The 21,607-nt window shown below is 43.9% G+C and overlaps 2 protein-coding genes across 3 annotated transcripts in view; one reads left to right on the top strand and one right to left on the bottom strand.

The window, feature by feature from the left end:
• Positions 1–6,296: 6,296 nt before the first annotated feature.
• Positions 6,297–8,082, top strand: camk2n1a (calcium/calmodulin-dependent protein kinase II inhibitor 1a). Its single transcript, XM_010888521.5, has 2 exons — positions 6,297–6,761; positions 7,349–8,082. Exons 1-2 carry the CDS (start codon positions 6,596–6,598, stop codon positions 7,417–7,419), a joined length of 237 nt encoding a protein of 78 aa, XP_010886823.1. The 5' UTR covers positions 6,297–6,595; the 3' UTR covers positions 7,420–8,082.
• A 12,198-nt stretch (positions 8,083–20,280) lies between these two features.
• ece2a (endothelin converting enzyme 2a) overlaps positions 20,281–21,607 on the bottom strand; it is a 106,645-nt gene continuing 105,318 nt past the window's right edge. For both annotated transcript variants that reach the window (XM_010894606.4, XM_010894608.3), the window contains exon 4: positions 20,281–21,101. In XM_010894606.4, coding sequence (XP_010892908.1) covers positions 20,814–21,101 — 288 coding nt within the window. In that variant the 3' untranslated portion in view covers positions 20,281–20,813. The remainder of the gene's footprint in view (positions 21,102–21,607) is intronic.

The raw sequence follows: 21,607 nt of genomic DNA on the forward strand, positions 1-21,607 counted from the left end.
ACACAAAGTTTTACAGTGGAAGTGAAGCTGCTCTTTTTCCAGGAACACAAATGTGTTGACAACGTCGGTACTCTGAGAAGTTTGCTGTTGTGTCGTGAGTCAACCATTCTGCTATTTCTGTTCTCTAACAAGCAGAGGGGAGGGGGAGGATGAGGGGGATGAGGAGAGGATGAGAGAAATAGACAAAGCCACCTACAGATTTGTTTTGGCACTAAGAAATGGCAAAGCCAGGGAAAGACAAAAAACACACTGCCATGTGTGGGTTGGCTGAGGGGTTAGTGGAGGGCAGGTGGGGGTTTAGCAGGTGTCGATCTTCCCAGGGGTGTTGGGGAGGGGGTATGAGAGAATCCTTCATAAGCCCCTGTGGCTGAGACAACAGCTGTGTCTCTCAGGGACAATTTGGTAACTTACAGCAGGGTTTAACGGAGATTGACAGGCTGCCCGAAAAAACAACAACATGTCATGGCCTTAAGACCGGAATGTCTTAGGGTTTTAAAGGCATACTTACAACAATGTTGAAATTGCTGCACATTTCATAAATAATGTAATTACTGTAGTGGCCACCAGGGGCCCAGCTTGCATTTATTTAATTATACTGGCACTAATGCAAGATAACCTGCAATGAGTTTATCATTAGATGATAATTTTAGCAAAACAGATTTAAAATGTTAAACTGAGTGTACAGAGACATAAACATGCAGACAGTAAACAGAAGAACGTACAGAATACAAAAAATATACTGACAGAATGTAAACAAATTCACTTTACACATAAACCACTGACCATATAAAAGTATGGGCTACATTATTAATGTTTGACAGATGTACCGTATAAATATGGCAACAGTAAACATGCCTTCCCCCACAAATGACACTCCTCCCTCGTGGGTCAATAGGCCCAACCATTTTCTAAATGACAGATCTCTACGCCAAGATGTATATAACGTGTATATATAACATTTAAAGTTACTGACCTGATGACTACTGACCTGATGACTACTGACGTGATGACTACTGACCTGATGACTACTGACCTGATGACTACTGACCTGATGACTACTGACCTGATGACTACTGACCTGATGACTACTGACCTGATGACTACTGACCTGATGACTGAGGTAATTGCTGCAGTTCCATACGTTTCTTAGGAACGGGAATGAAAACCATTAGTAACACACTACACCGTCATGGATTAAAATCCTGCAGCGCACGCAACGTCCCCCTGCACATTTTAGAGTGGCTTTTTATTGTGGCCAGCCTAAGGCACACCTGTGCAATAATCATGCTGTCCAAATAGCATCTTGATATGCCACACCTGTGAGATCAATGGATTCTCTTGACAAAGGAGAAGTGCTCACTAACACAGATTTAGATAGATTCATGAACAATATTTTAGAGAAATAGGCCTTTTGTGTAAATAGAGAAAGTCTTAGATTTTTGGGTTCAGCTAAAGATAAATGGGGGCAAAAACAAAAGTGTTGGGTTTATAATTTTGTTCAGTATAGATTATAATAAACATGTATTTTGATTTGTTTGACACTTTTATGGTTGCTATATGATTCCATTTGTGTTATTTAATGTTTTGATGTCTTCATGATTATTCTACAATGTGGAAAATAGTAAAAATAAAGAAATACCCTTGAATGAGTGGGTGTGTCCAAACTTTGCTGAAGGATTTGCAGAAGGAAGTGTTATGTCCCAGGTTCCTGGTCTTAGCCATGAGCTTCAAGGGAATTATAGTGTTGAGCACTGAGCTGTGTTAGATGAACAGCATTTTCACAAACTGGAAGTATTTCTCTTGTTTAGTTGTTTGAGGGCAGTGTGGAGTGCAATCAAGACTGCATCACCCAGGGATCTGTTGGTTTAGTATGCGAATGGGTCAAATGAGTCAAAGTTGTGCAGCTTAACACAAATCAGCCAGGTCTAAGAAGGGTCAGAGTACACCAAAGATGATTGATCATTTTTTCCAGCTAATAATAATGAACGTTATCCTTGCAAACATTATCTACACAGTAGCTTCAAGAAGGGTCAAAGTGACATTACCACACATGCGCACACACACCGTTCCTAAAATGGACCCGATGTGGATTGATCCAGTTCTGTTATAACACATAATCAATACTGTATCTCGTTTCATAGTGCTATATTGTAGCTCGTGTACCGTTTCAGATAAAGTAGTTGTCCTCTCCTGCTCACTGGCTCTTCTCTACCAGTCAGGCAAATGCTTATAATGACTGGAGCAAAGATAATCCAACGCAGCAGACAGGGAGCGTTTCACCTGCGCTACAGCGTGAAGGCACATTAACATAGTGTACCTCACCGCTAGAATCCCAGGAGGAGGTAGTTAACATGAGAGCTATGCCATGGTGACAGCTGTTCCATTGTGTGTGTGTGTGTGTGTGTGCGTGTGCAAGTACTGCCTGTGCATCAGACTTTGCACATCTCAACGTGAATTCATATTCTCCCTCAGACTCCAGTGGGAATTAAAACCTACCCATCAAACACAAGCTCTATGACTGCTCATTTTCTGATTAGGAAGGAAACAGTAGTGGTAGTGTCTGGTATGTACAGTACAGCCAGGCATAGGGACAGCATCTTCTTAGAATTCATCTGCAGTGGTGTGTTTCCTTTCCTCGTTTCCTCTTCTTCATCTGCGCTGATCTGAATAACACATGTAGAACAGCTGAGGTCAATAGAACAGTGTCCTTAAAATCTGTGTCCTCACCTGCCCAATCGCTCCCCCATCAAAAGTCTAAGGTGAAAGAAAAGGAGACATCTACATTGGACTACGGAGATGTGCCCGGGGCATGAGGCAGCATCTCATCCTCTCCAGCCTCCTCCAGTTAGCCCTAACCGCTGTCATCCATCTGGCCTGGCGGCGTTGAGCTGTGTCCAACTTGTTATCACTGACCTAGTTTCCAGCGGTAGTGTGACAGCCATGCTCTCGTACGCCTCAACAACCTGAGCTGCAGCAGAGCATTCATACATTCCAATGTGACAGACTAAAACACAGGGGAGAGTCATTATCACCACTGGTCAGAAACAGATGGACACACCACACTAATTGAGAGGCACCCATGTTTTGAGAGGACAGTGAAATGTTAGATAGCAAAAGTACAGGCGCTGTCCTCTCAATCTACAAACCATAAGAAAGCAAAATCAGCTTTTTTGAATGCAAGATTTAATCTGTATTGGAAATGCAGCAGTCTTTTGTGGATCAGTTGTTAGAGCACCACACTACCACCACCAAGGTTGTGCGTTTGAATCCCACCCTACAAATCTATGGCCTCAGAGTGGTGATTCTGTACTTCTCTATCTGAACAAAGTGGGCAAAACAATGTAAAATATATACAGTATCTTCACCAAATTGTTTAGTGATGATCAATTAAAACCAATAAGCATAGTGATAGTAAAATATATTTAAAAAATAGAGAAGAAAATCCTATCAAACGTTATTGTGTGTACTTTAAATTAACACAATTTATTTCAGTGTGAAACATGTCTTTCCAGGTGACAAACTGATGTTTGTTCCTGTTTGCTGTACTCGGTGTGACGCAAACGTGCCTGCACCCTACAAATCAGTGTTGCATCAATGCCCCCAACAAAAACAGCTGGTTGCTTCTGGAAGATTCCAGCTTAGAGTGATGGTATAGGGCAGGTTAGTGCAATGGTAAAGGCAAGTGGGAGCGTCCCTCTTGGTCTGGTACTGTCTTCATAAGTCTGTAGTAAGGCGAAAGATCTTTTCCTGGACAGTGACACATTACACCCCCACCTGTCACCAGGGCAGCAGTTCACATTCTTTCCATGGTCTTAAATGGAAACTATGTCGCAGACTAATGACATCATGTGAAGACCCTGCATCCCGGCCTGAACTCCTCTACATCTTGTCAGCTAGAGGTCAGTATATTGAACAAAAGCCTTTCAATCATCCCTATAAGATTACAAACTGCCAAGACGACAGATTAATGACATCTAAACATTACCCCTCAAATTCTATATGGATTGTCCCTTTTGTTTTTTCTTACAATGTATTTTGATGGTGTATATTTTTACTTAACCACTGCACAAACCAAATGGCTTGTGCAGTATGCAGACTAAACCTAAAATAAGAACCAATAGCTCATATGTTGTGAATGACGTTCACTCTGAATGATGTTGCTAATTTTCCCCATTCTATTGCACTGTAACTGTTAGTTGTACTGTTAGAATAAAGGAAACACCAATAGTGTCTTAATAACGAATAGGTCAGCTACGAGCCGCCAGAACAATTTACCATGGAAACCAAGCATTCAGACCAGTATGCAAGCAAGCAAGCAAGTTTATTTATATAGCACAATTCATACATCGAAGCAATTCAATATGCTTTAGAAAGAAAAATATATGAAAGTACAATAACATAAAAACAAATACGCAAACGAAAACATCAAAACAAATGAAAATCTCATAATAAGAAAAAATACAATAAGAAAACATTTAAGATAAAAAATTGGATAGAAACATAGGAAGCTATGAGGCTAAACAGTGTGGTTAGGTTTAAGTGCTCAGTCATAGTCACGTGTGAAGAGAAGTGTTTTTAACCTGGATTTAAAAATGGATATGTTTGGGGCACGTCAAAGATCTTCTTGTAGTTTATTCCAGTTGTGTACAGCACAAATGCTAAACGCAACGTTTCCATTTAGTTTTGACTCTGGGCTCTACTAGCTGACCTGTGTTCATGGATCTAAGAGCCCTGCTCGGTTTATATTCTTCAAAACATATCAGTAATGTATTTGGGTCCTAAACCATTCAGAGATTTATAAACTAAAAGCACCACTTTGAAATCTATTCTGTAACTGACTGGAAGCCAATGCAAAGATTTAAGAACCAGAGTGATGTGCTCTGTTCTCTTGGTCCTGGTTAACATTCTAGTAGCAGCATTCTGAATGAGCTGCAGTTGTTTTGCAGGAGTCCAGTTAAGAGGCCATTACAGTAATCAACCCTACTAGAGATAAAAGCATGGATGAGCTTCTCATGGTCTTTTTGGGACACCAAGCCTTTGATTCTGGCTATATTCTTTAGATGATATAATGCTGTTTTGGTGACTGCTGTGTTCCTTTCCTTTTCTATGTTCCTTTTCTAGGAAGTCTTCAAATGCCTTAATACATTTCTTTGATTTGGTTGACATTGTTATCGATGTCACAGCAACATTATTACCAGACTGATGTACCAAAATTGGTGATATGGAAGAGAAAGCTCACCAGGGAGGCTATTAACAAACTTAAAGGAGTTGCAGGAATTCCTGTCAGGAAAAGGGCACATGCATATTATAACTACTGCACATTATCTGCGCAGGTCCAAGCTGCAGGGTAGGCTGTCAAAATGAAAGAAAATATTAATGTATAAATCATGTATACAAACACAGGCAGTCAAACATGGTGGTAGCAGCATCATGCTATGGGGCTGATTCTCTTCATCAGGGACAGGGGCTTTGGACAGGATAGGGGGCAATTAATGGATCCAAATATTTTGGAGCAAACCCTACAGCAAACCCTCTCTGCCAGTAATCATAAGTTAAAGACAAATTTCATCATTAAACACAAAAAGATCCAAATCACACATGCAAATCAATTAGGGATAAAGCAAGATCAATGTAGTGGTATGGTCCAGTCAAAGCCTGAACCACTATCTTATAGAAAATGTGTGGACTGACCTAAAGGATTGTGCACAGTAGATTTGACTGAGCTGTAACTCGTTTGCATAGAGAGGGATACAATTTTGATAAACTCTGAACTTGAATTGCAAAATCCTGTGAGCTAGGTTGATAGATCTAAACAGATGTACAGCTGTATAACAACATGAGATGCTTTCACAAAGTATTTATTATAGGAGAAAATGGTCTGACATCATATAAGTATATAAAAAGCTGCATTTTCAATAAGTATGTATAAAGGTTGGATATCCACTGTGTATAGAATGTGGTGTCAGCTTAATAGCATAGCATAGGCCTACTTCTGAGTCATGGGTCCAGCTTTTGAATACGGTCTTAAAGCTACAAATTGGTTCAACATTGCCAGTATCAGGCGCAAAAATGTAATGTTTAGCCTTCCCCGATTCTGTAGCACTTGCTGTATACACATACATCATGCTTGTTTGCTACATCCACAGCACTACTACATCTCGCCTGTTGATGTCACCCTTACTCCTTCAGCATTTGGTGTTCCCCAGCACACAAAAACGCACGCACTGGCGCACGTTTGCTCACGGGCGCACGCACACCCGGATAGATGACTTCACCGTTCCGCCTGGGTTTTCTTTATGATCCCGGGATCTCCCACTTTCCTCATCAGACTTCATCGAGCAACACATGCGAACAGACCGTCCCTCCTCTGCTCTCCTTTCAAACAGCGACACAAGAGCCTTCTACTAACCCTTACCACTACGCTTCAAACCGGACCTTCACAGAAGCCACGAAGTTAATTTCCAAACGGATTTCCACCGGAAAGTTCGACAAGTGCAATTACCAAGTTAAGGATTTCTGCGCTATACCGACAATAGCAGCCGACTTTAACACGTTTTTTCACCGCTGTAGATCCGTCAGTCTCAGCTGTGCTATAATGTCCGAGGTACTCCCGTACAGCGAGGGGAAAATGAACGGCTATGGAGACAGCGAGGCCAGCCAGATGTCCTTTAGCTGCGGACTACAAGACACCAATTCGTTCTTCGGAGCGTCGCAAGCGAAAAGACCCCCAAAGTTGGGACAGATTGGCAGAGCCAAGAGAGGTAAGAGGCGATTATTGGAAAATACGTTTTGAAAATTGTTTTGGTCCACAAAAACAAAGTCTTGGCAAACCCAGTCAAGTTTAGGTGAACTGTAACTGTAAGCTATACCGTTACAATCTGAAATGCCAAAGATACGGAACATGACCTCTAAATTATGATCAACAATATATTTATTAACAAGTGTCAGGAGCTGACCACAATGCACCCCGTTAAGTGACCCATGAGAATTAATTAACTACAGATATGAAATCCAAATATATTTCAGCTTTAGCCTATATGCTACTATATTAATTTGTTTTACTGGCACATTCCGCCTGATTGCATGAATGGGAAATGTCAAGAAAGCACGCGCGCCTGGCTTTGCTCCATGAAGAACAAAACATTATATTCAGTCCAATGTTTCAGGAGGGAGGTCGGGGGTTTGGGCACAACAACATATCCTTTGTGTTGGACTAGCTCCCATGCTATTCACTCAATCCCTTTTCATTTGGTCGATCTGTGGTCTTTCAAACTTCTTTATGAAACAATTATGATATGATTAACTTAAACATAATAAAAATTAACGTACTTTCATCTTTCCTTTGCAGTTGTCATCGAAGACGACCGAATAGACGATGTCCTAAAGGGGATGGCAGAAAAGTCGTCACCTGCCGTTTAAAGATAAGCGATGCCTTGCAGACTTTTTATTTTGATCACCGATTTGAAACACTTGTCGGCTGTGCATGTTCGAGGATTGTAGGAGAAACGATGGCACGAAGCGAAGACAAGGGGAAGGAAAGGAATGGAAAGAAAGATGTGAAGATTGGATGAGAAAGCAGAGGAAGAGTTTGAGGAAGACTCCGGAAAAGACCGAGATTTATCGTGGGGATGCTGGCAATTCTCTAAACGAAACCCGACTTTAACTTCTGCTGAGCAGCGTGATGTTGAGATGGCGGACCCAGCTCCATGTCTCAACCTCTGGCTGCAGACTACTGATGGATGAACTTGCCATTACTTTATGACCATCCTCTTCCAAAAGCGCCATAAGCAACAAAAAACTACAACTGGTGGCTGAATCTCATTTCAAGCTTTATTTCTATAGTATACAGGTCTACAGTAGCCTACCTAAGCTCGAACACCATAGGCTATTCCCTACACGCTTTGCGTTGTTGATAACAATCGGCGACGTCGCATTCAAGGGAGCTGTCCTTTTCAGCACTGGTCGAACATAGAGAATGCATTCCGATTGCTGCTAAAGCTTTTTAATACAGACCAACCAAACACTGAAGTCCAGTAACTAGAAGAGACCCATTGTATGTAAAATAAAATACAAATATATATATATATATATATATATATATATATATATATATATATATATATATATATATATATACACACACACACACACAGAGGATAGTGCAATGATAATATTTTCTTTCAAAGGCCTATATTTATTTTGGCCTCATCTGTAAAGAATAAGCTAGTAATGCATAGTCCCCAGGTTCAATTGAATGAAATTGATACATGGTCTTACATTACCCCCCTACGTTAATGATGCAGGCCGCGCCTTCATGTAGCCTACCGACACCTGCACATATCTTTTTCACTTTTTACACACTCTCAAAATGTCCAAGTAGGCCTGAGATGGGTACATTTTAAATTTTGAAACAATATTCATGAATTGATGGGATTTTTTAAAATGTATAATTTACTTATTTTGATTTAGCAATTATTCGTGTTTTTGTCTTCTATAATTAAAAGTTGACTCTTCTCTCCATCTATTTGCATGATCTTTCGCTCCGGTGCCAACACAGGTGCCACCACTCTTACCCTGGCACGCTTCTTTTTAACAAAATTCATATTTGTATTTTTATATCTAAATAATTGTTATTTAAAAATGATATGCTAGTCTATCGTCTTACAATTCATCAACACAAAGGTTTTTATTGTTGAGGGATATGCAGTTTGAGAATATATAGGCTGTAGGCCTCATGGAGAATCTTAAAAGTTTTGAGTGTTGATTTTCTCATTCTAGGCTATATCAAGGGGTCTGACTTTTTTTAAAGACTAACTGAATGTGTTTGGGGTTTTGCACACATCAATGTTAAACTATTATTGAGAAATTGTATACTGTGACTTGAGCTTTGTTGATGAATTTGTTAGAAAATGGCAATTTTAGAGTATATTGCACTGTTTACGAGTATCCTCAAATAACACGTCGTTATTTGACAGATTTTGGACATTAAAGTTATGTTTTTTTATTTTGTTTATCTTGTACCATTCTTTTAAGGATACTGAATATGGTTTGTTGTGCATGAAACCTTAATATTTTCAATAATGAAACATCGTTTTATGAAGCAGAAAAGCAACAAATGTGTCATGACATTCTAAGAATGAGTCATTGTATATTATGATGCCATTTTCACTGTATTGGTGAACTAATAAATGGTGAAAGAACATGTAGTGTGGTCCTGTTGTGTTCATTGGGTTGGCTTGGGATTACAACCACATCATTGCTGGACATCAGGGGTGAACACAACCAATGGTTCTCCAAGCTGTGGCCCACCTGATAACATGAATACTTCTAACCAGGGCCTACAGGCTTTAGCTGAGACCAGCGTATAGCTATAAAGAAAACACAATTTGTTGCCTCACATACTGTCGGCCATCTTCCCTCATAGCTCTGCGTTTTACTGGGGAAATATAGTGCAACCAGGGTAAAAAATTAAAACATTAGCAGATAGCACTGGTGCTTGTAGCAAAAACATTACAGCATCATGTACAATTTAGGAGCACGAGAAACATTAAAACAATTATTTAAAATATGGCATACCACATACTGGACCTGTGTAATACCTACATATTGTCCTCTCTGTGCCACCAAATGTTTGCATAATGGTGATGTTGATAGGTTGTTTGCCTGTTGTCAAATTGGGATTTATTTGTATTTTTAATATTGAAATTATATTCTGTAGATCCAAACCAGAGTCACAGACAGTATATGGAATGGATATTCAAACTGTATTATTGGTGGCATTTGATATGACAAGAAATTAAAATGCCATTTAATGTGGTAATGGCTCCACCTTGCCTTGGACAGGCAAGTTTTAAGATTCATAATACTCACACCAACCAATGAAATTGCTGCATGGTTCTCCACGAATGTAGGGGTCATAGGGCATGAAGATATGCATGGCTTTTCCAACAGAAATCCCCAATCCCGCTTGAAGCCAATGTCTCGGTTAAGCTAGCCATCACAAGCCCTACTCAGAAACATGTAACCAGGTCAAACAGTTGTGTCCTGTTCAACAGACGTCCTGCTTAAGAGCCCTGAATGTACCGCAACATTCAAAGAAACAGTGTAATCGACATACAATAGTAGAACCGGGACTCTGTTAGAACAACGGGCCCACAGTCAGCTAATCTATCAGCTGTTAAAGTCTTTTTTTTGTAGTAACCTTTACTTTAATCACATCGGGAACACATTGTCTTTCGCCGGTGTGCCTCGCTTAGAAATACACATGATTGCAACAATACAAAAAGAAACACAGACATTACGTTACACCCATTGCGTTGCGCTGCATTCAGCATTGTCCGTGTGACATTCTACATGCTCTGAAGCAACCAAACAGGAACATTATAACATTTACAATATCCATTATCCACAAAATCGAGTGATTGGGATTCAGCTATTGAGAATCAAACTGGAGCGATTCTTGAGGTTGCACACTGCCATTGGACTCGACACATTGCATGGCAGCTCATTGATTTCAATGGAAGCATTCCTGATGTCAATGCCCGATGCTGATGGCTGCAGTGTAAAACAACCAAGGCATTTCTCCACTGGCAACATGGTATTAAGATGCACGGAGCTTTGCTGGCTATTCCAAAAGTGTGGGATACATTACATATATTGCTTCAGGATAGTGGAACCTCAAATGTTTAACATTCCCTGCATGTAATGGAAAAATGGGGTTGTTGCCTACGTTTTAAAAGTGCCTTATGTAGGAAGATTGGGCTGCAGATATTTACAAATAAAATAAGAATAATGGCATGGTCCACTGGATGTTAGTGAAATGATGCAATGATCAGTATTACATTTGTCACCCTGTGATAAAGCCGAATACTCACTGCAGATTTAACAGTTGTTACTGACTCTCCTGTTGCTCTTTCCACAGGACAAGCATATGCGCTACAACATTTCTGTAGTACATGCTCACCTCTCACAGGAAGCGATACAGGAACAAATCCAGGCCCTTGTCATCTCACTTCTGAACTTATGCAACTCACTGTAGGTAGGGCTAATGCAACTCACTGTAGGTAGGACTAAGGCAACTCACTGTAGGTAGGGCTAAGGAAGCTCACTGTAGGTAGGGCTAAGACAACTTACTGTAGGTAGGGCTTATGCAACTCACTGTAGGTAGGGCTAAGGCAACTCACTGTAGGTAGGGCTAAGGCAACTCACTGTAGGTAGGGCTAAGGTAACTCACTGTAGGTAGGCCTAATGCAACTCACTGTAGGTAGGACTAAGGCAACTCACTGTAGGTAGGGCTAAGGAAGCTCACTGTAGGTAGGGCTAAGACAACTTACTGTAGGTAGGGCTTATGCAACTCACTGTAGATAGGGCTAAGGCAACTCACTGTAGGTAGGGCTAAGGCAACTCACTGTAGGTAGGGCTAAGGTAACTCACTGTAGGTAGGCCTAATGCAACTCACTGTAGGTAGGCCTAAGGCAACTCACTGTAGGTAGGGCTAAGGCAACTCACTGTAGGTAGGGCTAAGGCAACTCACTGTAGGTAGGGCTAAGGCAACTCACTGTAGGTAGGGCTAAGGTAACTCACTGTAGGTAGGGAAAACCGCAAGTCAGTTAGAACGCCGTAGCCCATCTGGTGTTAAACTTTCCCAATTTTCGACCACGTCACATTGCTTCTTCAAGCACTCCACTGGCACACCTCTACTGTAGCTTCTTCTGAGCAAGAGGAACTTACACCGCTTGATAAGAGCATCTACTAAATCAACAACATTTTATACTTTAAAGCACACTATGACTGAACACAGAATGCAGAGTACCAGGCTGCATTTGAACTTTGAATATATATTAATTTTATCATGAACTTCACATGTTGGTAAAAGTGCAGTGATGTGATGTTCCTTTCCAAATGATAACCGGAATGTCTGCTAAAAATATAAATGTATATTCTGGTAACTTCATGATTGATGCATGGGTCATAGCTTCCTTTTGACAAATAAAAATAATCTTGCACTTAAACAAAATAATCCCATCATGCGGCCTACCAGCGCTGTATTTCTGAGCTGTTGGTTAGGAGGTAGGGGCCAAGACCAAAATGGCCCACTTTAATTCAAGTAAATCTGCAAGAAGGACATACGCTGGATGCAGTAAAGTCACTTTCTTGGATAAAAACACCTATGGAAACACGGTTTGTGGTAAAAACATTTTCTTCATGTATATTTAACACAGGAAAATACTTTGCTAATTTGAAGGAAACCAAGATATTATCAATGGACAGAATGAAGACGAAAAAATATACAGTAGCTCCCTCCCTCCCTCCCTCCTTCCCTCCCTCCTTTCCCCCCTCCCTCCCTCCCTCCCTCCATCCCATGCCCTACCCCCAGCCTCACTGGACAGCCATCGTTATATTCCCCTTCCAGTTACATAACTCCTGGATACAGTAACAGCACTAACAGCACTAATGGCATTACACTGCCCCCAGGGAGGCTGATATACTGCACATGCAGCCAGTGCTGCGCCTCACGTTAGCCCACGCTAAAGCTAACACTGATTAGCACACATGGTGACAACTGGAGCTGGGCTCACATTTTTATCAGCCTATAGGACAATGCCCAAGACGACTGTCTCTTTAGGGCCTGTGTATTCCATGGAAGCACAGGGTTACTGGTAGAATCCCAGGCAGACCCAATGCCCTTGAACATGACAAAAAAAATACCTCACACACTGAGACCGTGATACACACAGGGATGTACACATTCATTTAACATTGTCATGGAAATTTCTTAAACTGATGCATTCTTACTTATTAAAGGACTGACTCCCATTGTTTAGATAAGTAGAGGAATGTGGGAGAGGGGGATCTGGTATTTGTCTAAGGGGGCATTCTTGATTGGTATCAGCAGATTATAGGGTTAATCGTAAATCTGCCTATCTGTAGTTTGTCCAGATGTTTGTCCAGAAGTCCTCCTGAAGGGTTTAGAAGGTTACCCAGGTGGGGGAGGACAACATGTGATTTGTGTGAAGCCTAGGATATGTGATAGAACAAAGGGAATGAGTTGTATTGACATAAGACAGGTGGGCAGCATCTTACCACACCCCTTTTCCTCCCTTATATACTGACGATTGTCCTGTACTATTTTAGAGATTATTCATACTTTGTAACCTGTGTATTCTCTCCTTGCAAGAATAAACAATTTATTGTGCATTTGGGTTTTCCTCTGACTTACCCCAATTCCATAAATTGTTTTGACTTTAGAAATTACCATCACAACATACAAAAATCTACAAAAACCTCACATATGAAGGCTTTGGCTGAAACTGAAAGAGGATGGAGAGAAAAAGAGATGAGATGGAAGAGAGTAAGAGAAAAAATATATGGAAGAGAGATTTCAAGGACATTTTTTATGGTGTGAGAGGGGGAGTAACATAGATAGTGAGAGAGGGAGAGTAACAGAGATGGTGTGAGAGGGAGAGTAACAGAGATGGTGAGAGAGGGAGAGTAACAGAGATGGTGTGAGTGGGAGAGTAACAGAGATGGTGAGAGAGGGGGAGTAACAGAGATGGTGTGAGAGGGAGAGTAACAGAGATGGTGAGAGAGGGAGAGTAACAGAGATGGTGAAAGAGGGAGAGTAACAGAGATGGTGAGAGAGGGGGAGTAACAGAGATGGTGTGAGAGGGAGAGTAACAGAGATGGTGAGAGAGGGGGAGTAACATAGATGGTGTGAGAGGGGGAGTAACAGAGATGGTGTGAGAGGGAGAGTAACAGAGATGGTGTGAGAGGGGGAGTAACAGAGATGGTGTGAGAGGGAGAGTAACAGAGATGGTGTGAGAGGGGGAGTAACAGAGATGGTGTGAGAGGGAGAGTAACAGAGATGGTGTGAGAGGGAGAGTAACAGAGATGGTGAGAGAGGGGGAGTAACAGAGATAGTGTGAGAGGGAGAGTAACAGAGATGGTGTGAGAGGGAGAGTAACAGAGATGGTGTGAGAGGGGGAGTAACAGAGATAGTGAGAGAGGGAGAGTAACAGAGATGGTGAGAGAGGGGGAGTAACAGAGATGGTGTGAGAGGGAGAGTAACAGAGATGGTGTGAGAGGGAGAGTAACAGAGATGGTGTGAGTGGGAGAGTAACAGAGATGGTGAGAGAGGGGGAGTAACAGAGATGGTGTGAGAGGGGGAGTAACAGAGATGGTATGAGAGGGAGAGTAACAGAGATGGTGAGAGAGGGGGAGTAACAGAGATGGTGTGAGAGGGAGAGTAACAGAGATGGTGTGAGAGGGAGAGTAACAGAGATGGTGAGAGAGGGAGAGTAACAGAGATGGTGAAAGAGGGAGAGTAACAGAGATGGTGTGAGAGGGGGAGTAACAGAGATGGTGTGAGAGGGAGAGTAACAGAGATGGTGTGAGAGGGAGAGTAACAGAGATGGTGAGAGAGGGGGAGTAACAGAGATAGTGTGAGAGGGAGAGTAACAGAGATGGTGTGAGAGGGAGAGTAACAGAGATGATGTGAGTGGGAGAGTAACAGAGATGGTGAGAGAGGGAGAGTAACAGAGATGGTGTGAGAGGGAGAGTAACAGAGATGGTGTGAGTGGGAGAGTAACAGAGATGGTGTGAGAGGGAGAGTAACAGAGATGGTGTGAGAGGGGGAGTAACAGAGATGGTGTGAGAGGGGGAGTAACAGAGATGGTTTGAGAGGGAGAGTAACAGAGATGGTGTGAGAGGGAGAGTAACAGAGATGGTGAAAGAGGGAGAGTAACAGAGATGGTGTGAGAGGGAGAGTAACAGAGATGGTGTGAGAGGGAGAGTAACAGAGATGGTGTGAGTGGGAGAGTAACAGAGATGGTGAGAGAGGGGGAGTAACAGAGATGGTGTGAGAGGGGGAGTAACAGAGATGGTATGAGAGGGAGAGTAACAGAGATGGTGAGAGAGGGGGAGTAACAGAGATGGTGTGAGAGGGAGAGTAACAGAGATGGTGTGAGAGGGAGAGTAACAGAGATGGTGAGAGAGGGAGAGTAACAGAGATGGTGAAAGAGGGAGAGTAACAGAGATGGTGTGAGAGGGGGAGTAACAGAGATGGTGTGAGAGGGAGAGTAACAGAGATGGTGTGAGAGGGAGAGTAACAGAGATGGTGTGAGAGGGGGAGTAACAGAGATGGTGTGAGAGGGAGAGTAACAGAGATGGTGTGAGAGGGAGAGTAACAGAGATGGTGTGAGAGGGAGAGTAACAGAGATGGTGTGAGAGGGAGAGTAACAGAGATGGTGAGAGAGGGGGAGTAACAGAGATGGTGTGAGAGGGAGAGTAACAGAGATGGTGTGAGAGGGAGAGTAACAGAGATGGTGAGAGAGGGAGAGTAACAGAGATGGTGAAAGAGGGAGAGTAACAGAGATGGTGTGAGAGGGGGAGTAACAGAGATGGTGTGAGAGGGAGAGTAACAGAGATGGTGTGAGAGGGAGAGTAACAGAGATGGTGAGAGAGGGGGAGTAACAGAGATAGTGTGAGAGGGAGAGTAACAGAGATGGTGTGAGAGGGAGAGTAACAGAGATGATGTGAGTGGGAGAGTAACAGAGATGGTGAGAGAGGGAGAGTAACAGAGATGGTGTGAGAGGGAGAGTAACAGAGATGGTGTGAGTGGGAGAGTAACAGAGATGGTGTGAGAGGGAGAGTAACAGAGATGGTGTGAGAGGGGGAGTAACAGAGATGGTGTGAGAGGGGGAGTAACAGAGATGGTTTGAGAGGGAGAGTAACAGAGATGGTGTGAGAGGGAGAGTAACAGAGATGGTGAAAGAGGGAGAGTAACAGAGATGGTGTGAGAGGGAGAGTAACAGAGATGGTGTGAGAGGGAGAGTAACAGAGATGGTGTGAGTGGGAGAGTAACAGAGATGGTGAGAGAGGGGGAGTAACAGAGATGGTGTGAGAGGGGGAGTAACAGAGATGGTATGAGAGGGAGAGTAACAGAGATGGTGAGAGAGGGGGAGTAACAGAGATGGTGTGAGAGGGAGAGTAACAGAGATGGTGTGAGAGGGAGAGTAACAGAGATGGTGAGAGAGGGAGAGTAACAGAGATGGTGAAAGAGGGAGAGTAACAGAGATGGTGTGAGAGGGGGAGTAACAGAGATGGTGTGAGAGGGAGAGTAACAGAGATGGTGTGAGAGGGAGAGTAACAGAGATGGTGAGAGAGGGGGAGTAACAGAGATAGTGTGAGAGGGAGAGTAACAGAGATGGTGTGAGAGGGAGAGTAACAGAGATGATGTGAGTGGGAGAGTAACAGAGATGGTGAGAGAGGGAGAGTAACAGAGATGGTGTGAGAGGGAGAGTAACAGAGATGGTGTGAGTGGGAGAGTAACAGAGATGGTGTGAGAGGGAGAGTAACAGAGATGGTGTGAGAGGGGGAGTAACAGAGATGGTGTGAGAGGGGGAGTAACAGAGATGGTTTGAGAGGGAGAGTAACAGAGATGGTGTGAGAGGGAGAGTAACAGAGATGGTGAAAGAGGGAGAGTAACAGAGATGGTGTGAGAGGGTGAGTAACAGAGATGGTGTGAGAGGGAGAGTAACAGAGATGGTGTGAGAGGGAGAGTAACAGAGATGGTGTGAGAGGGAGAGTAACAGAGATGGTGTGAGAGGGAGAGTAACAGAGATGGTGTGAGAGGGGGAGTAACAGAGATGGTGTGAGAGGGAGAGTAACAGAGATGGTGTGAGAGGGGGAGTAACAGAGATGGTGTGAGAGGGAGAGTAACAGAGATGGTGTGAGAGGGAGAGTAACAGAGATGGTGAGAGAGGGGGAGTAACAGAGATAGTGTGAGAGGGAGAGTAACAGAGATGGTGTGAGAGGGAGAGTAACAGAGATGGTGTGAGAGGGAGAGTAACAGAGATGGTGAGAGAGGGGGAGTAACAGAGATGGTGTGAGAGGGAGAGTAACAGAGATGGTGAGAGAGGGGGAGTAACAGAGATGGTGAGAGAGGGGGAGTAACATAGATGGTGTGAGAGGGGGAGTAACAGAGATGGTGTGAGAGGGGGAGTAACAGAGATGGTGTGAGAGGGAGAGTAACAGAGATGGTGTGAGAGGGAGAGTAACAGAGATGGTGTGAGAGGGAGAGTAACAGAGATGGTGAGAGAGGGGGAGTAACAGAGATGGTGAGAGAGGGAGAGTAACAGAGATGATGTGAGAGGGAGAGTAACAGAGATGGTGTGAGAGGGAGAGTAACAGTGATGGTGAGAGAGGGAGAGTAATAGAGATGGTGTGAGAGGGAGAGTAACAGAGATGGTGTGAGTGGGAGAGTAACAGAGATGGTGTGAGAGGGGGAGTAACAGAGATGGTGTGAGAGGGAGAGTAACAGAGATGGTGTGAGAGGGAGAGTAACAGAGATGGTGTGAGAGGGAGAGTAACAGAGATGGTGTGAGAGGGAGAGTAACAGAGATGGTGAGAGAGGGGGAGTAACAGAGATGGTGTGAGAGGGAGAGTAACAGAGATGGTGAGAGAGGGGGAGTAACAGAGATGGTGAGAGAGGGGGAGTAACATAGATGGTGTGAGAGGGGGAGTAACAGAGATGGTGTGAGAGGGGGAGTAACAGAGATGGTGTGAGAGGGAGAGTAACAGAGATGGTGTGAGAGGGAGAGTAACAGAGATGGTGTGAGAGGGAGAGTAACAGAGATGGTGTGAGAGGGAGAGTAACAGAGATGGTGTGAGAGGGAGAGTAACAGAGATGGTGAGAGAGGGGGAGTAACAGAGATGGTAAGAGAAAAAGAGTAACAGACGGTGAGAGAAACAAAGTAACAGAAATGGTGAGAAAAGCAGAGTAACAGAGAAAGATAAGAGAAACAAATGAGACAGAGAGGGTAATAGAGCATGGAGAAAGAAGAGAGAAAACAGTGAAGGGTGTGTATTGGGTATGCAGCAGCTTGCTGTTGCCCTTGGGCACTGGAGCATAAAGGACAATTAGGAGAAGGCTGGCTGACTCAGTGAAACTAGTCTGGACACCACTGGGGGTCAGAACACTGGATAGAGAAAGGGATGGATGGGAAGGGGAGAAAAGTAGCGGAAAGAGGAATATAGAGAAGGTAAAAGCAGATCATGACAGAGAGAGAGAGGGAGAGAGAGTGTGAGTAAATGGGAGAGAGGAAAAAGGAGACTGATAGAGTATGCAGACTTCATTATATTAGAACTGTCAGCTAGACTGGAGTTATACAACCCAAAGTCTAATTAAGTTTAATCAAACTGTTTTGAGATGGATACAAGATTGATGAAGGAAATGGATTAAAGAGAAGAACCTCTTAACTATGAAAAACCTGCCACAAAATAGCATATACGTAAGATATAGACGTTACTGGAAGATATTGTTCTGCTTTATTAATGTACAGTAATGAGCTTCCTTGTGAGGACTTGATCTAGTGAGGACCTTCATATCTAACAATGCTGTTTGTCCAAAGTATCCCTGCCTGGAGCTGCTCATACATACACATGGGATTTTTTATCCTTGTGGGGATATCCATGTTTTTCAGATTTTTGTGCTTACTTTTGGTCCCTAATGTACACATAGACCTGGATCACAAACACGCTCTCATGATCCAATGAAATGTTGACTTCCCTGTTCTGCCCTCTAGTCCTGGCAGCTTGCCTTAATTAATCTCTCTGTGATCAATACTAAACCTCCGGCCACTCAGTGCTCCATAACCAGCTGTCAGTCAGTTTGCCACATTGTGGCACCCTGCTCCATCCTCCAGGAGGTCCCTTAACACCCAGACCAGTCAGTCAGATGTGACACCCTGCTCCATCCTCCAGGACGTCCCTTAACACCCAGACCAGTCAGTCAGATGTGACACCCTGCTCCATCCTCCAGGACGTCCCTTAACACCCTGACAGGTCAGTCAGATGTGGCACCCTGCTCCGTCCTCCAGGAGGTCCCTTAACACCCTGACCAGTCAGTCAGATGTGGCACCCTGCTCCATCCTCCAGGAGGTCCCTTAACACCCTGACCAGTCAGTCAGATGTGGCACCCTGCTCCATCCTCCAGCCATCCTCCAGGACGTCCCTTAACACCCTGACCAGTCAGTCAGATGTGACACCCTGCTCCATCCTCCAGGACGTCCCTTAACATCCTGACCAGTCAGTCAGATGTGACACCCTGCTCCGTCGTCCAGGACGTCCCTTAACACCCAGACCAGTCAGTCAGATGTGGCACCCTGCTCCGTCCTCCAGGATGTCCCTTAACATCCTGACCAGTCAGTCAGATGTGACACCCTGCTCCATCCTCCAGGACGTCCCTTAACACCCAGACCAGTCAGTCAGATGTGACACCCTGCTCCATCCTCCAGGACGTCCCTTAACACCCTGACAGGTCAGTCAGATGTGGCACCCTGCTCCGTCCTCCAGGAGGTCCCTTAACACCCTGACCAGTCAGTCAGATGTGGCACCCTGCTCCATCCTCCAGGAGGTCCCTTAACACCCTGACCAGTCAGTCAGATGTGGCACCCTGCTCCATCCTCCAGCCATCCTCCAGGACGTCCCTTAACACCCTGACCAGTCAGTCAGATGTGACACCCTGCTCCATCCTCCAGGACGTCCCTTAACATCCTGACCAGTCAGTCAGATGTGACACCCTGCTCCGTCGTCCAGGACGTCCCTTAACACCCAGACCAGTCAGTCAGATGTGGCACCCTGCTCCGTCCTCCAGGATGTCCCTTAACATCCTGACCAGTCAGTCAGATGTGACACCCTGCTCCGTCGTCCAGGATGTCCCTTAACACCCAGACCAGTCAGTCAGATGTGACACCCTGCTCCATCCTCCAGGACGTCCCTTAACACCCTGACAAGTCAGTCAGATGTGACACCCTGCTCCATCCTCCAGAAGGTCCCTTAACACCCTGACCAGTCAGTCAGATGTGGCACCCTGCTCCGTCCTCCAGGACGTCCCTTAACATCCTGACCAGCCAGTCAGACGTGGTACAATAAAGGGCAGTGGGGTAGATGAATGGGGTCAGGGAGGAGGCCTGATTCTTCTTATTCTCCCAGTGTTTCTGTCAATGTGTGTGTGTGTGTGTGTAGACTTAGTTTTTTTGTGTTGACACTGGTAGGTTGTTAATGAGTTCCATTATTTCTTTTCGCAATGAGGTCTATTGAGTGTTTTACCACTAACACTATTGAGCAGTATTGAGTGTTGAGGCATTAAATGGCTCTAATGCATTATGGTGGATGCTAGCAACAAAACAACAGTATGTCTTCCATCAACATTAGTTATGCTTGCCTAATCATCTGGGATACAACATTATCCATATATCACAATGTCCCAACAACATACAGTAAATGGCAGTTTGTCTTTATTGCTTATCATTTTAACAGTCCCATAAATAACGATTTTAAGCAAATTGTTGCAGGTAAAAAAATTGCAGCATGAAGCCAATCTTCGAAAAAAATCAGGCACTTTTTCAAGTCTTAAAAATAGACAGTAATTACATTTCAGCTGTGAATGAAAAATAAATGATTTCTACTTTATTAATGGTGCCTCTAGCCAGCCGTGGCTCCTTGGCTTCCTGCATGCCTCTGTGCTCTATAATGAAGCTGCAACAGAACCCTTAGCTTAATCTGATCTGATGTTTCTTATACAGATACCAGCAGGTTTGAAGGCTGGGATAGTAACTAACAGGCGTGTGTGTTAGTTTTGAGTGTGTGTGTGTGTGTGTGTGTGTGTGTGAGTGTATATAATGAACACAGAGGATAAAAACATGGAAGGCATAATTTAAGACAGTAAAAGTTAAGTTACATGCTCTGTTATAGAGTCCATTGATATACATCCATTGTGTTTCTGTTGGCATGATGACAGGTGTACCCGTCTCCTATAGGTCAATACTATCCAGGAAGGCCTCAGTGTCTGATTCTTGGGTCCTGACCTCAGTGGGAAGGGCTTGGGCCTCCTCCAATAGCCTTCTCTCCAGTGCGGCATCCTCTGGACTAAGCTTCTCCCCTTTGGTCAGCACATATAGGAAGTATTGGAAACCATCTCCATAGCTACAGGTGCGTACAGACCAGCCGTAGTCATGGCGAGCATAGAGGCGCTTCCTGAAGTGAGGCTGTGCGAAGGTTACAGACAGGAAACGCCCTCCCGGTTTTAAAACACGACAGATCTATGGAGAAGGGGGAGAGAGTAGACAGAAATGGAGGGAAGATGGGAGAGGTTACAACAAGCCAGCTGAATATATAGACAGACTAGAAGATTGAGAGAATGGTTTTCAGCCTCTCCTGGTCCTTATCAGGACCTTCATAATCACATGAGTCAAACTCACAGTCATTGCTATTATCATCATTTATCATCTGTATTTCTCTGAAGCAGCATTATTGATGGGAAAATCAGCCTCAACTCTAGGATAACATTAAAATGAAACCACTTCTACAGCGCTATACAGATGATGGTAAAAGCATCAGGGCATCAAGCCACCAGGGCATCCAGGGCATCAAGCCACCAGGGCATCCAGGGCATAAAGCCACCAGGGCATCCAGGGCATTAAGCCACCAGGGCATCCAGGGCATAAAGCCACCAGGGCATCCAGGGCATAAAGCCACCAGGGCATAAAGCCACCAGGGCATCCAGGGCATTAAGCCACCAGGGCATCCAGGGCATAAAGCCACCAGG

The sequence above is a fragment of the Esox lucius genome, chromosome 3 (assembly GCF_011004845.1).
Source record: "Esox lucius isolate fEsoLuc1 chromosome 3, fEsoLuc1.pri, whole genome shotgun sequence".
NCBI classification, from domain to species: Eukaryota; Metazoa; Chordata; class Actinopteri; order Esociformes; family Esocidae; genus Esox; species Esox lucius.